The following is a 17,644-nucleotide window of genomic DNA, read 5'->3' on the forward strand; positions in this document are numbered from 1 at the left end:
TTTTATGGAAATGTTTTTTCTACAAGGGTCGTAACAAAACAGCCAAATTAAAACTTCATAATTTAACTCTTGTCTTATTTTTTTTGTCAGGCTTGGACGAACATTTTGTTATTGTTATTGCTGAGATTTTAGCTCATTACAAACCGAAAATGAAAATAACAACCAGACAGAAATATTTTGCTTGTAAATCGTTTTTTTTTTTTTTCTTTTTTTTTAAAGTTCCAAGGGGTTCCTGTGAGGTTCCAATCTTTAACACAGGCACTCCCAGCCATACGTAAGATACATGTATGTTAGTTATTTTTTTAGGTAACAGTTAATCGAAACTGTTTATTTAAAAGCACTTTATTGGCAGATTTCACAAAATTCTTTTTTCTTATGGAGGTGGGGGGAATGAGGGGGAACCACTCAAGCTAAACACAGCGTTGTTGTCATTGGTGCTCACACACAACAGGGTGATGACATGTTTACCATAATTTTTACTTTGCAGTTTGACTCCCAAGTGGTGAGGATGGCTGGATAGCAGACAGTAGCTGCGTGTGCTGTGGTGCACTGCAAGGAGCCATTACAAATAGCTGCTTATTTTATTTACTCACAAGACAGATCTGTGAAACAAATTCTGGAAACTTATGTTTTTAATTTTCATTCTTTTTCTGCTCAACAGATAAATCCATCAGCAATGAAACAGGAGCCTGAGCTGTTCCTTAGAGGGCACCCCTCTGTAATCATGGAGCTGCGTCACCTTCTACAGAACATCTGAATCATCATCTGCCAAAGAGTCAACCGACCCGCCATCTAAGCCCCAAGCATGAACAGTGGCAATATCAAGGATTCAAAGGTATGAACATTGTTTCCCCTTCCCTTTCAAACATGAAGCGTCCCAGGCAGCTATTGGCGGGGACACGCTCACTCATATTTTTAGCACTTACGCTAAAGTATCTTGGTCAAGGACACATCTGAAACAGCTAGAACTCGAAATACACTACTGATGATCAGAAATCCCTGAGCCATGAGTGTGGTGCTCTTAATGGCTCAACCACAATACCCCACTTTGATCACACTGCAATACAAATTATGATAAAAACTTTCCCACAAATTGAGATTAAGAATTCTTAAAACTGTATTATTGTGGGGCAAAGACTATAACCCTACATGTATTTATTTCTTTTTTTTTTGTCAAACAGGATCCATGTGTGACAAAACGTAACCCTTAAATGATGCTAAGAGGCACCCTGATGAACTCAAACCACTGGGTCATCCTTTGCAGGTGAATCCCTTGGAGAATCGAGCCCTCAAGAGTCCATCAACCATCTTGCTCAAGCCTTCTGGAGAGACACCCCTACTCCTCGGAAGGGTCAACTGATCCTCTGCCCAAGTCCAAAGCAAGAACGTTGGCAATCTCAAGGAGCCGAAGGTATGGATAAAAATTGTTTCCCGCTTTCCATTCAAACATAAGGCGCCCCATGTCACTACTGCCGGCCAGCGATTCACTCTTTCATATTCTGGCAATCACCACCAAGTATCTCGGTCAAGGACACAAGTTCCACATGATGATCAGAAACGCCAGAGCCATGATTGAGTCCAGGGCAAGTTTCATGGCTTTGCTTACCGTAAGCAAATAATCGGCAGGGAATTCTGCGCCAAGCGTATTTCACAGGTTAGCAGGGAATTTTGGCGGCGGTATGCATAGCCATGAAGTTGTGCCCAGTGCTCTTAACCGCCTAACCACAGCATGCCCCTTGATCACTGTCAATACAAGTTATGATTAAAATTTCAAACAAACTGAGATTTATGCTTACAACTATATGCAAATAAGAATGCGAGAAGAATTTTGAAGTCACGAATTGGCAACAAATAATTCACATCAGTTGACTTGTGCTCAACTCCTGTGAAACATTCGCTGCGAAAACAGTCATGACGTAAAATTTCGCTTCGCATTCGCAAGCGCTTTTACAGGAAGTATGAACCGGGCATAACCCTGCATGTATTTACTGTTCTATTAATTTTCTGTCCAAACAGGATCCATGTGTGACAAAACATAATTCTGAGATGATGCTAAGAGGAACTCAAACCATCTGGGTCATCCTTTGCAGGTGAACCCCTCGGAGAAGCAAACCCTCAAGAGTCAACCAACTGTCTTGCTCATGCCTTCTCCAGATACACCCCTACTCCACCCAAGAGTTAACTGACTCTCCGCCAAACAGTTAACCGACCCTCCGCCCAAGCCCAAAGCATGAACGTTGGCAATCTCAAGGATATGAAGGTATGATAAACAATGTTTTCCCCTTTCCATTCAAACATAAGACGTCCCATGTCGCTACTGCTGGCGATCCGCTTACTCATATTTTTTCCAACCACCACCAAGCAGTAAAAATTTGCCTTTCGGGGTAAATTTTGGCCACTGACCTCTTTTAGGGGCAATTGAGCATGTATCAATTTGGTTTGTATGGATGTAATTGCACAACGCTTAAATGTTTTTTGCTGCAATTTATTACCAGTTAGAGTGGTATACCACCTAACTCAGTTCATTACAACCAGGAAAAACACAAACTGATGATCAAGTGCGACAGCTGGGACTTAAACCCACACTCTGATGATCAAAAACACCAGAGCTTGAGTCCAGTGCTCTCAACTGCTCGACCATGACATGCCCCTTTGATCACTGTAAATACAAACTATGATCAAACCTTTCCCACAAACTGAGATTGAGAATGCGTTCGACTGTATGAGTGCATTGTTGCGGGCATTTACAAAAAGCTGTTTTGGTTGAACTTGCTTGATCACTGGCCAATGACCAAAACAGTTTGTGGTTATGACATCCAAACTCATTGTGTGGCAAAGACTGTAATCCTGCATGTATTTATCTTGTTTCTGTCAAACAGGATCCATCCATGACAAAACGTAACCCTGAGATGATGCTAAGAGGCACTCTGATGAACTCAAACCACTGGGTCATCCTTTGCAGGTGAACCCTTGGAGAATCGAGCCCTCAAGAGTCCATCAACCATCTTTCTCAAGCCTTCTGGAGAGCGTCCCTACTCCGCCCAAGAGTCCAACAACCGTCTTGCTCCAGCCTTCTCCAGAGACACCCCTACTCCGCCCAAGAGTCCACCAACCGTCTTCTTCCAGCCTTCTGGAGAGACACCCCTACTCCGCCCAAGAGTCCACCAACCGTCTTCTTCCAGCCTTCTGGAGAGTCACCTCTACCCAGAGACAGAGACCCAAACTGCACCTTGAGGAGTAGACTCCATGGATCTACCAAAGGTATGATGAATTCTTATGATATTTTACTGATGACAAGATTTTTTTTTTAGGGCTTTTCTTGATTTCAGGATTTTCTCAAAACCTCCTTGAGCCAAATTTTTGTAAAAAGAAGTTTAACCGGTCATCAAAGGGAGAAAAAGAATTGATGTAGACATTTAATTTATTATTTTTTTTTTTTCTTTCATCCTCTACAGATCAACTAATCGAGACGGAGAGTGTCGGATCTCCATCCAAGTTCTAGCCCATCACCAGTGGACTCGATGACTTTTTCAGTAATTTAGTGTTTGTAGCTTTGAGTTTGTAATACTTGTATCTGGGATGGATCTGAAGGTTTAATGTATTTTTAACAAGATAATGAGCGCTTTTCTTGAAAGAGCATCATTGTCTGCAAGATTAATATGTGCACATCCTGAGTGGTGAATCATTCATACTTTCATTGTGTGGTGATCTACCTATACTTACCCATGGTGAATCATTCATACTTTCCTTGTGTGGTGATCTACCTATATTTACCCATGGTGAATCATTCATACTTTCCTTGTGTGGTGATTTACCTATATTTACCCATGGTGAATCATTCATACTTTCCTTGTGTGGTGATTTACCTATATTTACCCATGGTGAATTATTCATACTTTCCTTGTGTGGTGATCTACCTATATTTATCCATGGTGAATCACTTATACTTTCCTTGTGTGGTGAATCATTCAAATCAAAACTCCAAATTGATATGAATTGGTAGTTGTATGTAGTTACATTTCTCTCACTATTCATTTAGGTTATTCAATTTAGGTGTGCTGATGTATGGAGTTGACAAACTTGGTTGCCATATAGTGGAGCCGGCATGGGAATTTTCCCTCCTTTTAGGGAGGTTTTCGCCCATCTCATATATCAGCAATTAGCAGCCATGCAACTTTTCAGCTGATCAGCTGACTTTTTTTGTTTTGGTTTCCCCAGCCATTAAAAATTGAAGAACACAGTACAAAAACTTGCTGTGCCTGTTTCTGGAAATACCAAATTTGTTGTCAAAATACAGAGTTGCATGTGTGAAGTAGGTGACACTTTAGTGTCTAAATAGTTTCATTTGGTGTCAAAGAAAGAACAAAAAACAGTACAAAATCTTGCTGTGCCTGTTTCTGGAAATGTTTTTTTTTTTTTTTTTGCCAAAATAAAGAGTCGCAAGACTGAAATAGGTGACACTTTATTGTCTAAATAGGTTCGTTAGGTGTCAAAGAAAATTTGACATTTCGTCTAAGGTGTATTTAGTTGTTCATAACATTTCAGGTGTATGCCAATATCTGGTGATTCACAATACTTACTCATGTGATGAATCACCATTGCTTTCCTTCTATGGTGAGTTATCAACACTTTTCTGTGTGGTGAACTACCCATAATTCCTTCACAGTAAAGTCACCAACACTTCCACATGTGTTGTACATTCTTGATCCCTTCTGAATGGGGATCTACTCGTAAATCCCTTGAGTTTACACTCAAACTTCCTTTGAATCATCTAAACACCCCCCCCCCCCCCCCCGGTGTAGTGAATCACTCATACTTCCTCTGTGTGATGATTTACCCATACTTCAAAGTCTTGCTGTGCTTTGAAGTGTCTCCTTTTTGTATCAGAGTGCCTGAATAAGTAAGTGTCTATGAAAGTATTTATTCTTAGGAGTCAAAGTAACAATTAGTCTAGTTAGTTATAGTTAACGTTTCAGGGGTGTGCCAATAATCTTGTGTGGTTAACTCCTCACACTTTCCTTTGTGTGGTGGTCAACCTATTCTTTACACTGTGGTAAATGACACTTCTCCTTGTGTTGTGGACTACTCACACTTTATCCGTGTGGTGAACTATCCATACTACCCCTTGTATGGTGAAAATAACCACCTTGACTTATGTTTAGATTTATCCACACTTATCCCTGTGTGGTGAATCATTAAGACATTCCCCTTATGTCCCAAGATCCATCCCTTATCCGCACAAAGGTGTATGATTCAGATTCCAATACTTACAAAGTTGATCGAAATTCTTAGAAAATCAAAGACAAATTTTCCCTTGCAGATAATCAGGGCACTCTGATTGTCTTCTTTGGGAAACAGGTTTTACCAGTCAGAGAGCACTCTGATTGAACCTGTTCAAAAAGAAATTTTTAATTTTTGTTTGCATAACTTTTGGATGAACATAATTTAATCGATACCTTCCCTTGCGGATAATCAGGGCACTCTGATTGTCTTCTTGGGAAACAGGTTGTACCAGTCAGAGAGCACTCTGATTGAACCTGTTAAAAAAGAAATTTTTAATTTTTGTTTGCATAACTTTTGGATGAACATAATTTAATCGATACCTTCCCTTGCAGATAATCAGGGCACTCTGATTGTCTTCTTGGGAAACAGGTTGTACCAGTCAGAGAGCACTCTGATTGAACCTGTTCAAAAAGAAATTTTTAATTTTTGTTTGCATAACTTTTGGATGAACATAATTTAATCGATACCTTCCCTTGCGGATAATCAGGGCACTCTGATTGTCTTCTTGGAAAACAGTTTCCCAGTCACAGAGCACTCTTGATTGAAATTGTTCAGAGAAATTTCAATTTTTGTTTGCAGAAATTTTAACTGCTAAGAATTGAGAGAAAACCCTTATCGCCCTTATTACTGAATCATATGTCTTTGTGTAGTTTTTTTAATGTAGTTAGTTTAAACATGAGTTGCTCCTACCAAATAATGAGACCATGATAAAGAGTTGTTTTAATTAAAACAATGATTTTTCTCACCAGCAAATTCATCATTTCAGAAGTTGGGCAAACGTAAACACAAAATTATAGAAATCTCAGTATCTTGCAGAGATATGGACTTTTCTATCAAAAAAGGGGTCGATAATTTATTATTTTTTTTTATAGATCAAAGTAAGTATTTTAAAAAAGTATTGATTTTTCTTACCAAGCAAGTTGTTTTCAGACGTTTGTCAGAAATTGAGCAAAATTATGGAAATCTCAGTATCTTGCAGAGATATGGAAATTTCTATCAAATACAATGATAAAATTCCCTTACTTGTTGTTTTTTTCATTAGGGTTTTAGCTCTGAAAGATATTGAGAATACTTTTCAGAGTTCAAGGTAAAACCACAGAAATATCTTCTGGACTCATTGTGTAGGAGCAGCTCATTCGGATGAGTTTTTTATGTATGTTAGGGCCTCATCCAAACCCACTGAAAAACTCGCAGAGTTGTGCAAACACCTGTGCCTGTTGGTGGACCCCCTCGGCTGCCTGGAACAAGTGTTGGTCTTGTTGGTCTGGGTGCAATGGAAGGTATGTTCTCTGTTCACTGAAGTTCAATTAGATGCACCACTAGTGTTTTGTTTCACTGGTGTACCGCCTTACAAATTTGATGAGCTAGAGCGAAGCTATTTTTGGATGCATACATACTAGCGCATTTTCGAGCTGGAAAGTAGTGGTTGGTCCCTAAAACGTTTGGTTCGGCAAGATCTCTCAAGACGTCGGGATGAGGGCCCCTTATTATTTAGCCTTTTGTTGGTCACGTCACTCTTTTGTTCTCTAGTAAACAGGTTTGTGCTGGGGATCTTTTGAGATCAACAAAGGTGCCAAAAGATGTCTTTGTTTGAGCCAATGGAATCTGGACTTGGTGGATGATGAGGACTTCTATCCAGTTGATGAAATGATGGCTGGAGAAACATGTTCTGCTTGGTCATGCCACTTAACATCAAAAATATCTAGTAAGAACACTCATTCTATTGCCTTTTAATACCAAAGATGACATTGGATTCCTATTATTTGTAGATGTTTTGGATTGGTTGGTTTTAAGATGAGGTCAAGGGTTGCATAATCTCAACACTTTCATTGTGTTTTGAATTTACCTATAGTTCCCTTGCGTATTCTCAACACTTTCATTGTGTTTTGAATATACCCATAGTTCCCCTGGTCTTGCGTATTCTCAACACTTTCATTGTGTTTTGAATTTACAAATATTTCCCCTGGTCTTGTGTATTCTCAACACTTTCATTGTGTTTTGAATTTACAAATATTTCCCCTGGTCTTGCGTATTCTCAACACTTTCATTATGTTTTGAATTTACCCATAGTTACCCCTGGTCTTGCGTATTCTCAACACTTTCAATGTGTTTTGAATTTACCCATAGTTCCCCTGGTCTTGCGTATTCTCAACACTTTCATTGTGTTTTGAATTTACCCATAGTTCCCCTGGTCTTGCATATTCTCAACACTTTCATTGTGTAGTGAATTTACCCATAGTTCCCCTGGTCTTGCGTATTCTCAACACTTTCATTGTGTTTTGAATTTACCCATAGTTCCCCTGGTCTTGCGTATTCTCAACACTTTCATTGTGTTTTGAATTTACCCATAGTTCCCCTGGTCTTGCGTATTCTCAACACTTTCATTGTGTTTTGAATTTACCCATAGTTCCCCTGGTCTTGCGTATTCTCAACACTTTCATTGTGTTTTGAATTTACCCATAGTTCCCCTGGTCTTGCGTATTCTCAACACTTTCATTGTGTTTTGAATTTACCCATAGTTCCCCTGGTCTTGCGTATTCTCAACACTTTCATTGTGTTTTGAATTTACCCATAGTTCCCCTGGTCTTGCGTATTCGTAACACTTTCATTGTGTTTTGAATTTACCCATAGTTCCCCTGGTCTTGCGTATTCTCAACACTTTCATTGTGTTTTGAATTTACCCATAGTTCCCCTGGTCTTGCGTATTCTCAACACTTTCATTGTGTTTTGAATTTACCCATAGTTCCCCTGGTCTTGCGTATTCTCAACACTTTCATTGTGTTTTGAATTTACCCATAGTTCCCCTGGTCTTGCGTATTCGTAACACTTTCATTGTGTTTTGAATTTACCCATAGTTCCCCTGGTCTTGCGTATTCTCAACAACTGTCAATGTGTTTTGAATATACCCATAGTTACCCTGGTCGTGCGTATTCTCAACACTTTCATTGTGTTTTGAATTTACCCATAGTTCCCCTGGTCTTGCATATTCTCAACACTTTCATTGTGTTTTGAATAATAAACCCATAGTTCCCCTGGTCTTACGATTCTCAACACTTTCATTGTGTTTTGAATTACCCATAGTTCCTCTGGTCTTGCGTATTCTCAACACTTTGATCGCGTTTTGAATTACCCATAGTTCCTCTGGTCTTGCGTATTCTCAACACTTTCGTTGTGTTTTGAATTTACCCATAATTCCCCTGGTCTTGCGTATTCTTAACACTTTCATTGTGTTTTGAATTTACCCATAATTACCCTGGTCTTGCGTATTCTCAACACTTTCACTGTGTTTTGAATTTACCCACAGTTCCTCTGGTCTTGCGTATTCTCAACACTTTCATTGTGTTTTGAATTTACCCATAATTTCCCTGGGGTTGTGTATTCTAAACACTTTTATTGTGTTTGTTAATTTACCAATAGTTCCTCTGGTCTTGCGTATTCTCAACACTTTCTATGTGTTTTGAATTTACCCATAATTACCCCTGGTCTTGCGTATTCTCAACATTTTCATTGTGTTTTGAATATACCCATAGTTACCCCTGGTCTTGCGTATTCTTAACACTTCCATTGTGTTTTGAATTTACCCATAGTTCCTCTGGTCTTGCGTATTCTCAACACTTTCAATGTGTTTTGAATTTACCCATAATTACCCCTGGTCTTGCGTATTCTCAACACTTTCATTGTGTTTTGAATATACCCATAGTTACCCCTGGTCTTACGTATTCTCAACACTTCCATTGTGTTTTGAATTTACCCATAGTTCCCCTGGTCTTGTGTATTCTCAACACTTTCATTGTGTTTTGAATTTACCCATAGTTACCCTTGGTCTTGCGTATTCTCAACACTTTCATTGTGTTTTGAATTTACCCATAGTTCCTCTGGTCTTGCGTGTTCTCAACACTTTCATTGTGTTTTGAATTTACCCATAATTTCCCTGGGGTTGTGTATTCTCAACACTTTTATTGTGTTTGTTAATTTACCAATAGTTCCTCTGGTCTTGCGTATTCTCAACACTTCCAATGTGTTTTGAATTTACCCATAGTTCCCCTGGTCTTGTGTATTCTCAACACTTCCATTGTGTTTTGAATTTACCCATAGTTCCCCTGGTCTTGTGTATTCTCAACACTTTCATTGTGTTTTGAATTTACCCTAGTTACCCCTGGTCTTGCGTATTCTCAACACTTTCATTGTGTTTTGAATTTACCCATAGTTACCCCTGGTCTTGCGTGTTCTCAACACTTTCATTGTGTTTTGAATTTACAAATAGTTACCCCTGGTCTTGCGTATTCTCAACACTTTCATTGTGTTTTGAATTTACCCATAGTTACCCCTGGTCTTGCGTGTCCCAACACTTTCATTGTGTTTTGAATTTACAAATAGTTACCCCTGGTCTTGCGTATTCTCAACACTTTCATTGTGTTTTGAATTTACCCATAGTTACCCCTGGTCTTGCGTGTTCTCAACACTTTCATTGTGTTTTGAATTTACAAATAGTTACCCTGGTCTTGCGTATTCTCAACACTTTCATTGTGTTTTGAATTTACCCATACTCCCCCTGGTGTGGTGTATTCTCTACATTTTCATTTGTTTTTAGAATTACCCATACTTCCCCTGGTGATGCATGTTCTCTACACTTTCACATGTGTTTTGAATTACCAATACGTCACCTGGTTGTGTAGTCTCTATACTTTCCCCTGTGTTTTGACTTACCCATACTTCCCCTGATGCACTTTCATTGTGTTTTGAATTACCCATTATCCCCTTATGTGGCGTATTCTCTACACTTTCACTTGTGTTTTGAACTACCCATACTTCCCCTGATGTGGCGTAATCTGTACACTTTCACTTGTGTATTACCCATACGTCCCCTGGTTGTGTATTCTCTATACTTTCACTTGTGCTTTGAATTACCCATACTTCCCCTGATGTGGCGTATTCTCTACACTTTCACTTGTGTTTTGAATTACCCATACTGAATATTGATCCAATGTCATCTCCAGTATCATTTATTGGCAAACATGCAGTGAGAAAACATCACTACTTATCATGCTCAAAGTTTTAAACAAATTTGTGACGTTTGTGATAATACGTCAGCACTTTTCTGAAGAATTTTTGCAACTTGCTTTACCCACAATTGGTAACAAAATTACTGCCCATTAAAGAACTTGTTTCTCCGACCAGCACACCATCATCTGGATAGAAGTTGTCATCATCCGTCGAGTTAGGATCCCATTGGAACAAGCGTCGACACCTCTTAGCACCACCAGTGCAGCTTGGTTGCGAAACCACAATCGGTGAAATCCTAAGCACTCTTGAGGGCACCATTTCATTTAAGCAAGCAACAACTACTTTCTGCTCAGCACTTCTGCGTCTAAAACAAAGCGCTAAATTGCGTCTAGCTCGTTAGATTTGTAAGACAGTACATTGTTGTTACAAACCACTAGTAGCGCATCTGATTGAACTTCACTGAACAGAGAACATATCAACCATTGCACTTTGGACCTTTAGATCATCATAAGTTCCAGGTGGCCGAGGGGGTCCACCGACAGGCACAGGTGTTTGCACGACTCTGCTTTTTTTTTGGCCAAAATTTTCAATAAAAAATTGAACAGAACTCTCCTTGTAACTTGTGTTTTATTTGTATCAACCCTCCCCCCCCCCCCAATTCAAATATGGAAGGCCCATCTTATCCCGATGGAACCCACCCCCACACTGTAAGGACCAATGTTAGCCCCCCTACAGTGTGGGGGTGGGTTCCATCGGGTTAAGATGAACCCTCAGGCCACCATGTTTAACTACAATGCAGTTGGGTATGTATAAAGTCGCTTTTAGCTAAGTTTTTTTTGGCGCATATGAAATTAGGTGTAAAAATAATACACACCCATTGCTGCACTGTGTTCAAATATGGCGGCCAAGTAGACGACTCAAGTAATAATGAGATATTAGTCTGCGACTTTAGGGCAACCAAAACTTAAATTGATTCACCCCTAAAAATAGCCTTTATTTTCGTACGCACAAAACCAAACTTAAAATATTTAAACCCACAAGGCCTTGCAACAAATTTAAAGCAAAGTTTGATAAAACCATAAGGCTATAGCCTTGCCCACATTTTTAAGCAAAATTTGACAAAATTTGACAAAAACCATAAGTCAACAATTTTCAAGCAAAATTTGATAAAACCATAAGGCTATAGTCTTGCCTACATTTTCAGGCAAAAACCATAAGGCTATAGCCTTGCAACAATTTTCAAGCAAAATTTGATAAAACCATAAGGCTATAGCCTTGCAACAATTTTCAAGCAAAATTTGATAAAACCATAAGGTCATAGCCTTGCAACCATTTTCAAGCAAAATTTGATAAAACCATTAGGCAATAGCCTTGCAACCATTTTCAGGCAAAATTTAATAAAACCATAAGGCTTTAGCCTTGCAACCATTTTCAAGCAAAATTTGATAAAACCATAAGGCTATAGCCTTGCAACCATTTTCAGGCAAAATTTGATAAAACCATAAGACTATAGCCTTGCCTACATTTTCAGGCAAAAACCATAAGGTTATAGCCTTGCAACAATTTTCAAGCAAAATTTGATAAAACCATAAGGTTTTGCAACCATTTTCAGGCAAAATTTAATAAAACCATAAGGCTTTAGCCTTGCAACCATTTTCAAGCAAAATTTGATAAAACCATAAGGCTATAGCCTTGCAACCATTTTCAAGCAAAATTTGATAAAACCATAAGACTACAGCCTTGCCTACATTTTCAGGCAAAAACCATAAGCCTATAGCCTTGCAACAATTTTCAAGCAAAATTTGATAAAAACATAAGGCTATAGCCTTGCACACATTTTCAAGCAATATTTGATAAAACCATAAGGCTATAGCCTTGCAACCATTTTCAGGCAAAATTTGATAAAACCATAAGGCTATAGCCTTGCAACCATTTTCAAGCAAAATTTGATAAAACCATAAGACTATAGCCTTGCCTACATTTTCAGGCAAAAACCATAAGCCTATAGCCTTGCAACCATTTTCAGGCAAAATTTGATAAAACCATAAGGCTATAGCCTTGCAACCATTTTCAAGCAAAATTTGATAAAACCATAAGACTATAGCCTTGCCTACATTTTCAGGCAAAAACAATTTTGAAGCAAAATTTGATAAAACCATAAGGCTATAGCCTTGCCTACATTTTCAGGCAAAAACCATTTTCAAGCAAAATTTTCAAGCAAAATTTGATAAAACCATAAGGCTATAGCCTTGCAACCATTTTCAGGCAAAATTTAATAAAACCATAAGGCTTTAGCCTTGCAACCATTTTCAAGCAAAATTTGATAAAACCATAAGGCTATAGCCTTGCAACCATTTTCAGGCAAAATTTGATAAAACCATAAGGCTTTAGCCTTGCAACCATTTTCAGGCAAAAACAATTTTGAAGCAAAATTTGATAAAACCATAAGGCTATAGCCTTGCCTACATTTTCAGGCAAAATTTGATAAAACCATAAGGTTTATAGCCTTGCAACAATTTTCAAGCTAAATTTGATAAAACCATAAGGCCTTGCAACCATTTTCAGGCAAAATTTGATAAAACCATAAGACTATAGCCTTGCCTACATTTTCAGGCAAAAACCATAAGGCTATAGCCTTGCAACAATTTTCAAGCAAAATTTGATAAAACCATAAGGCTATAGCCTTGCACACATTTTCAAGCAATATTTGATAAAACCATAAGGCTATACCCTTGCAACCATTTTCGGGCAAAATTTGATAAAACCATAAGGCTATAGCCTTGCAACCATTTTCAAGCAAAATTTGATAAAACCATAAGACTATAGCCTTGCCTACATTTTCAGGCAAAAACCATAAGGCTATAGCCTTGCACACATTTTCAAGCAATATTTGATAAAACCATAAGGCTATAGCCTTGCCTACATTTTCAGGCAAAAACAATTTTGAAGCAAAATTTGATAAAACCATAAGGCTATAGCCTTGCCTACATTTTCAGGCAAAAACCATAAGGCTATAGCCTTGCAACAATTTTCAAGCAAAATTTGATAAAACCATAAGGCTATAGCCTTGCAACCATTTTCAGGCAAAATTTAATAAAACCATAAGGCTTTAGCCTTGCAACCATTTTCAAGCAAAATTTGATAAAACCATAAGGCTATAGCCTTGCAACCATTTTCAGGCAAAATTTGATAAAACCATAAGGCTTTAGCCTTGCAACCATTTTCAAGCAAAATTTGATAAAACCATAAGACTATAGCCTTGCAACAATTTTCAAGCAAAATTTGATAAAACCATAAGGCTATAGCCTTGCAACCATTTTCAGGCAAAATTTGATAAAACCATAAGGCTACAGCCTTGCAACCATTTTCAGGCAAAATTTGATAAAACCATAAGGCTTTAGCCTTGCAACCATTTTCAAGCAAAATTTGATAAAACCATAAGGCTTGCAACCATTTTCAGGCAAAATTTGATAAAACCATAAGGCTTTAGCCTTGCACACATTTTCAAGCAAAAATTGATAAAACCATAAAGCCTTGCCTACATTTTCAGGCAAAAACCATAAGGCTATAGCCTTGCAACAATTGTGAAGCAAAATTTGATAAAACCATAAGGCTATATATAGCCTTGCACACATTTTCAAGCAAAATTTGATAAAACTATAAGGCTGTAGCCTTGCAACAATTTTCAAGCAAAATTTGATAAAACCGTATTTTCAAGCAAAATTTGATAAAACCATAAACTTATAGCCTTGCCTACATTTTCAGGCAAAAACCATAAAGCAACCATTATCAAGTAAAATTTGATAGTAGAAGCAGATTGGGAAACCTGCTCGTGTCGAGATTTTTTCTGATGTCTAGATTTGTGTTTTCGTAAAGAACCGATGCCTGTAATACAAATATGTTAAATTGCTCCGTGATTTTGTGTTACAATACGCAATAGCTTTGTGCATTCTAGGGTCAAATTTCATAGGTACACAATTTGTTAAGTCCAGCAGTTTTATCAGATTTTTGTTGAAAATTGAAAAAATCACAAGGAAGGGGTAAGTAGGCTAAGTCCAGCAGTTTTATTCAATCTGGGCGGACTTATACAACGTCACAAGGGGTAGTCAGCAGTTGTATCAATTTGTGTCGATGTCCCGGTGATGATGAAGTGGTAGCAGCAGGGCAACCTCAAACTCAGGAGCAACTAGAGAGGTCGAGGCTTGGATCAATAAGGTGACAGAGAGATCGCCTCCAGATGAAGCCTACAAGAACAAAATAATAACATGCACGTTAACTTGTTAACTTTTTAACAGGGGTGACCGAGGAGTGTTGTAGGCAGCACCGAAATTAAGAAGTTGTACAAGTTCATTAAAAGTCTAGTATGTTTATTATTTTTTCCTTCAAATGTTTTGTAATAAACTTTTTTTGCAAATATTTTCAAGCAAAATTTGATAAAACCATCAGGCTATATATAACCTTGCAACATTTTTGAGCAAATTTTGATAAAAACCTAAGCCTTGCAAACATTTCCAGGCAAAAACAATAGGGCTTTGGAAACATTTTCAGGAAAAAACCATAAGTTTGTTGCCTTGCAAACATTTTCAAGCAAAATTTGATAAAACCATAAGAGCTATATATAGTCTTGCCCACATTTTCAGGCAAAAACCATAAGGCTATTATTTTTTATTGAATGTTGCAAAATATTTATGAAAAGAAAATTTATTACGTACCTCAAAAGCAACATACAACATTACTCTATGATACAACTCAGCCCTCCATTCAGTGGAGCTTGAATCTCCCTGGATGCATTCATTCAAGTCTTGCTGATGAACTGACACTGTTGACTTAGGTGCTGCTACATGGATGACATGGTTCTTTAATGGATGGCAGTTGGTTCATAATGTAAAATAAAGCAATTGTTCTTGCATTAGGCTTGTTTTGATAATCTGATTAAATCAACAAACTACACGAGGAAAGAATAAACAAACCATAGTCAATGGTGTGCATGATTGTCAAGAATCTCTTTTGGAATGGTGTAAAAATACATTTTTGTTTGGGGGGGGGGAACTGATGAGCCACAGGCAGGGGGTCCGCTTAAGTGCTTGAATACAAGGGGGCAAAGACAACTCCGGGGGAGGGGGGGGGGGGCTTTCAATGTATCAAACCTCACATTATGCATTTTTCAACCTCATTCGGGGCAAGAGGGTGGGACAAAGGGTTTACGCAAGAGTTGGCTCCTGAAATTAATTACACAATGTCAGTAATGTTAACTATGCATTAGAATGCTATGAGGGACTTAATGTCCCTGCCCTTACAGGCTCACAGCTAAATTTCTAAGTTTGTCTTCTCCCTCTTGCGGTTGTGTAACTCACCTGTATAGTACATGATGGACACATCGAGCTGTTGGTGCCAGCGGTCTTCTTGATAAATGGAATGATTGGAGCTGTCAGCACTAGGTTCACATCTGAGAGGAATTAAACAAGTTCATTAGTTAAAGTTTATTTCAACAAAAGTTTGTTCCCTTAACAGCACTTGACACTATTGGCAATATTAACCCAAAATAATTGTTAGCATAAAAACTTCCTTGGTCTCCATTGCTCGCAATGGAGAGCTGTTGATAGTATAACACATTGTGAGAAACAATATTCCCTTTCATAGAAAACTGTGTTTACCTTTTCTTTTAGACCTTTTCTTTTTCATTTCCCAACCATGTTGAGGGTTGACTGTGGATCCTCAGTAACTTGCTTAGTCGAAATGTGCAGGTGTTCTGTAGCACAGTTCTCCTCACTATAAAACACAAACAAACAAAACATAAATATGGTAAATTTATCTTCCACCTCAAGATATAAGTTTTCTGTCTTCAAATGCTGGTTGGAGTAGACGTTGGGAGTATGCAGGCCCGTAACCAGGGGGGCGGATGCCCCCAAACTCCTCCCCCCAAAAAGTCTGCCCCCTAAATAAAAAATTTAAAAAAATTCCGCCCCCCCCCCTCAAAGTCAAATTAAAAATGTTAAAAATTAAAAAAAGGCTGCCCCCTCAAACAAAACCTACAAAGAAAAAAATAATATAACCTGCCCCATTAACAAAAAACCCACTTAACCCCCCCCCCCAAACAAAAATAAATACATAAATAATGTAAATAATAATTCTTGGTTACAGGCCTGGGAGTACGAGTTGGTTGGTGCAATACATCAAGTTAAATATTTTTTTTTAACAGGAGAGAACTTTGCCGTGCTGCTTTTGTATTTTTATTGATGCGAACAATAGTTGGTGAATCTAAAAATGGGCATTATAGCACACTTAACAACACATCAAGGAGCGCCCTAAAGGCATTGCTTAGGCACCCTGTTAATTATCATAGTATTCGCAATGTTGTCTATTTTTAATCAAGCGTTAAACCACACTCTTCAGTTCAACTATAGCCCTTTTTAAGTTGTCATAGTGCTCTATAAATAGTACAAAATATGCTAGACTCCCTCGCGTATTTGGTACTTTTTGTGGGCTATCACGTTGGATGGGGGAAAGACTGGTATGTTGTCTTCAAAGATATATTGGAAAATCGAGAAGAAAAACATTTGATTTGAAGTTACTAAGTCAATGAAGCCATTTTTATAGCACCCCCACAGAACAAATGAAATTCAGTATCCTAAAAAAACCCCACATTCTATTCATAATTTTTACCAAGCTTCTAACCTGATTGGTGAAACAAGGAATTTCCTATACTAAAAGTATAGTTATACATGTCCTTTTACAGCATTGTATATGTGACATGTCGTCCACGTGTGTATTTCGAAACTGCCGCCGTGTCAAACGGCAAGGTCTGTTGTTTGCCTCATTTTTACCCTTTCAGAAACTCATAATGAAACGAAAGAAGTATTCTACAAATGCTATAAAGCATACTCTACTCACCTGTTTCATTGTTGTAGCTATTGTGTCGACTTAATAACATGTCAATTGTGGAAGAACAGGAGAGAAAATTCTTGTGCCTTCAGCCATTTTGTCTTGCAAGAGGGTCATAGGTCACGCGCTCGCGCACTCCCACGCACACCACGTGTGTAATTTGCATATCACAAACGTCCCTGGCACAAGCCATATAAATGGTAACGGTGATACCAAAGCAAAGACGTTATGGGAGAACATTATTTTCTTGATTACGAAGGGACGATATAGAATTAATGATAAACATTATATTATAAAACTTGATAGTTTAGCTAGCAGTGTATTTTGAAAGTGTTTTGGAGAGTTTTTGAGCAAGTATTAGGGAAGAAGGAGCTTCGAGATGTTTTAACCCTAAATGAAAACCCCCATTGGTTAATGGAAAGTGCAAGCCATTTCGGTCCTGTATTATCCAGGGGCGGGGGGGGGGGGGGGGGCA

At 38.2% G+C, this 17,644-nt stretch overlaps 1 protein-coding gene and 1 long non-coding RNA gene across 2 annotated transcripts; one reads left to right on the forward strand and one right to left on the reverse strand.

The window, feature by feature from the left end:
* Positions 1 to 1,187: 1,187 nt before the first annotated feature.
* Positions 1,188 to 3,922, forward strand: LOC139952361 (uncharacterized). Its single transcript, XR_011787885.1, has 4 exons — positions 1,188 to 1,411; positions 2,017 to 2,260; positions 2,880 to 3,261; positions 3,456 to 3,922. It is a non-coding gene; the product is annotated as an uncharacterized lncRNA (long non-coding RNA).
* Positions 3,923 to 11,066: 7,144 nt separating this feature from the next.
* LOC139952692 (uncharacterized) lies at positions 11,067 to 17,277 on the reverse strand. Its single transcript, XM_071951894.1, has 5 exons — positions 17,179 to 17,277; positions 15,942 to 16,056; positions 15,642 to 15,733; positions 15,000 to 15,143; positions 11,067 to 14,531 (listed from the first exon to the last, which is right to left on the reverse strand). The coding sequence occupies exons 2-5, from the start codon at positions 15,967 to 15,969 to the stop codon at positions 14,406 to 14,408; spliced, it is 390 nt and encodes a 129-aa protein (XP_071807995.1). The 5' UTR covers positions 15,970 to 16,056; positions 17,179 to 17,277; the 3' UTR covers positions 11,067 to 14,405.
* Positions 17,278 to 17,644: the final 367 nt, after the last annotated feature.

The sequence above is a fragment of the Asterias amurensis genome, chromosome 20 (assembly GCF_032118995.1).
Source record: "Asterias amurensis chromosome 20, ASM3211899v1".
Lineage (NCBI taxonomy): Eukaryota > Metazoa > Echinodermata > Asteroidea > Forcipulatida > Asteriidae > Asterias > Asterias amurensis.

Coding starts and splice junctions, on each gene's coding strand:
- LOC139952692 (XM_071951894.1), bottom strand. CDS start 15,969: ATGAAAAAGAAAAGGTCTAAAAGAAAAG. Junction 15,734..15,941: donor GAAAAGGTCTAAAAGAAAAG/GTAAACACAGTT, acceptor AATTCCTCTCAG/ATGTGAACCTAGTGCTGACA. Junction 14,532..14,999: donor TGTTGTATGTTGCTTTTGAG/GTACGTAATAAA, acceptor TTGTTCTTGTAG/GCTTCATCTGGAGGCGATCT.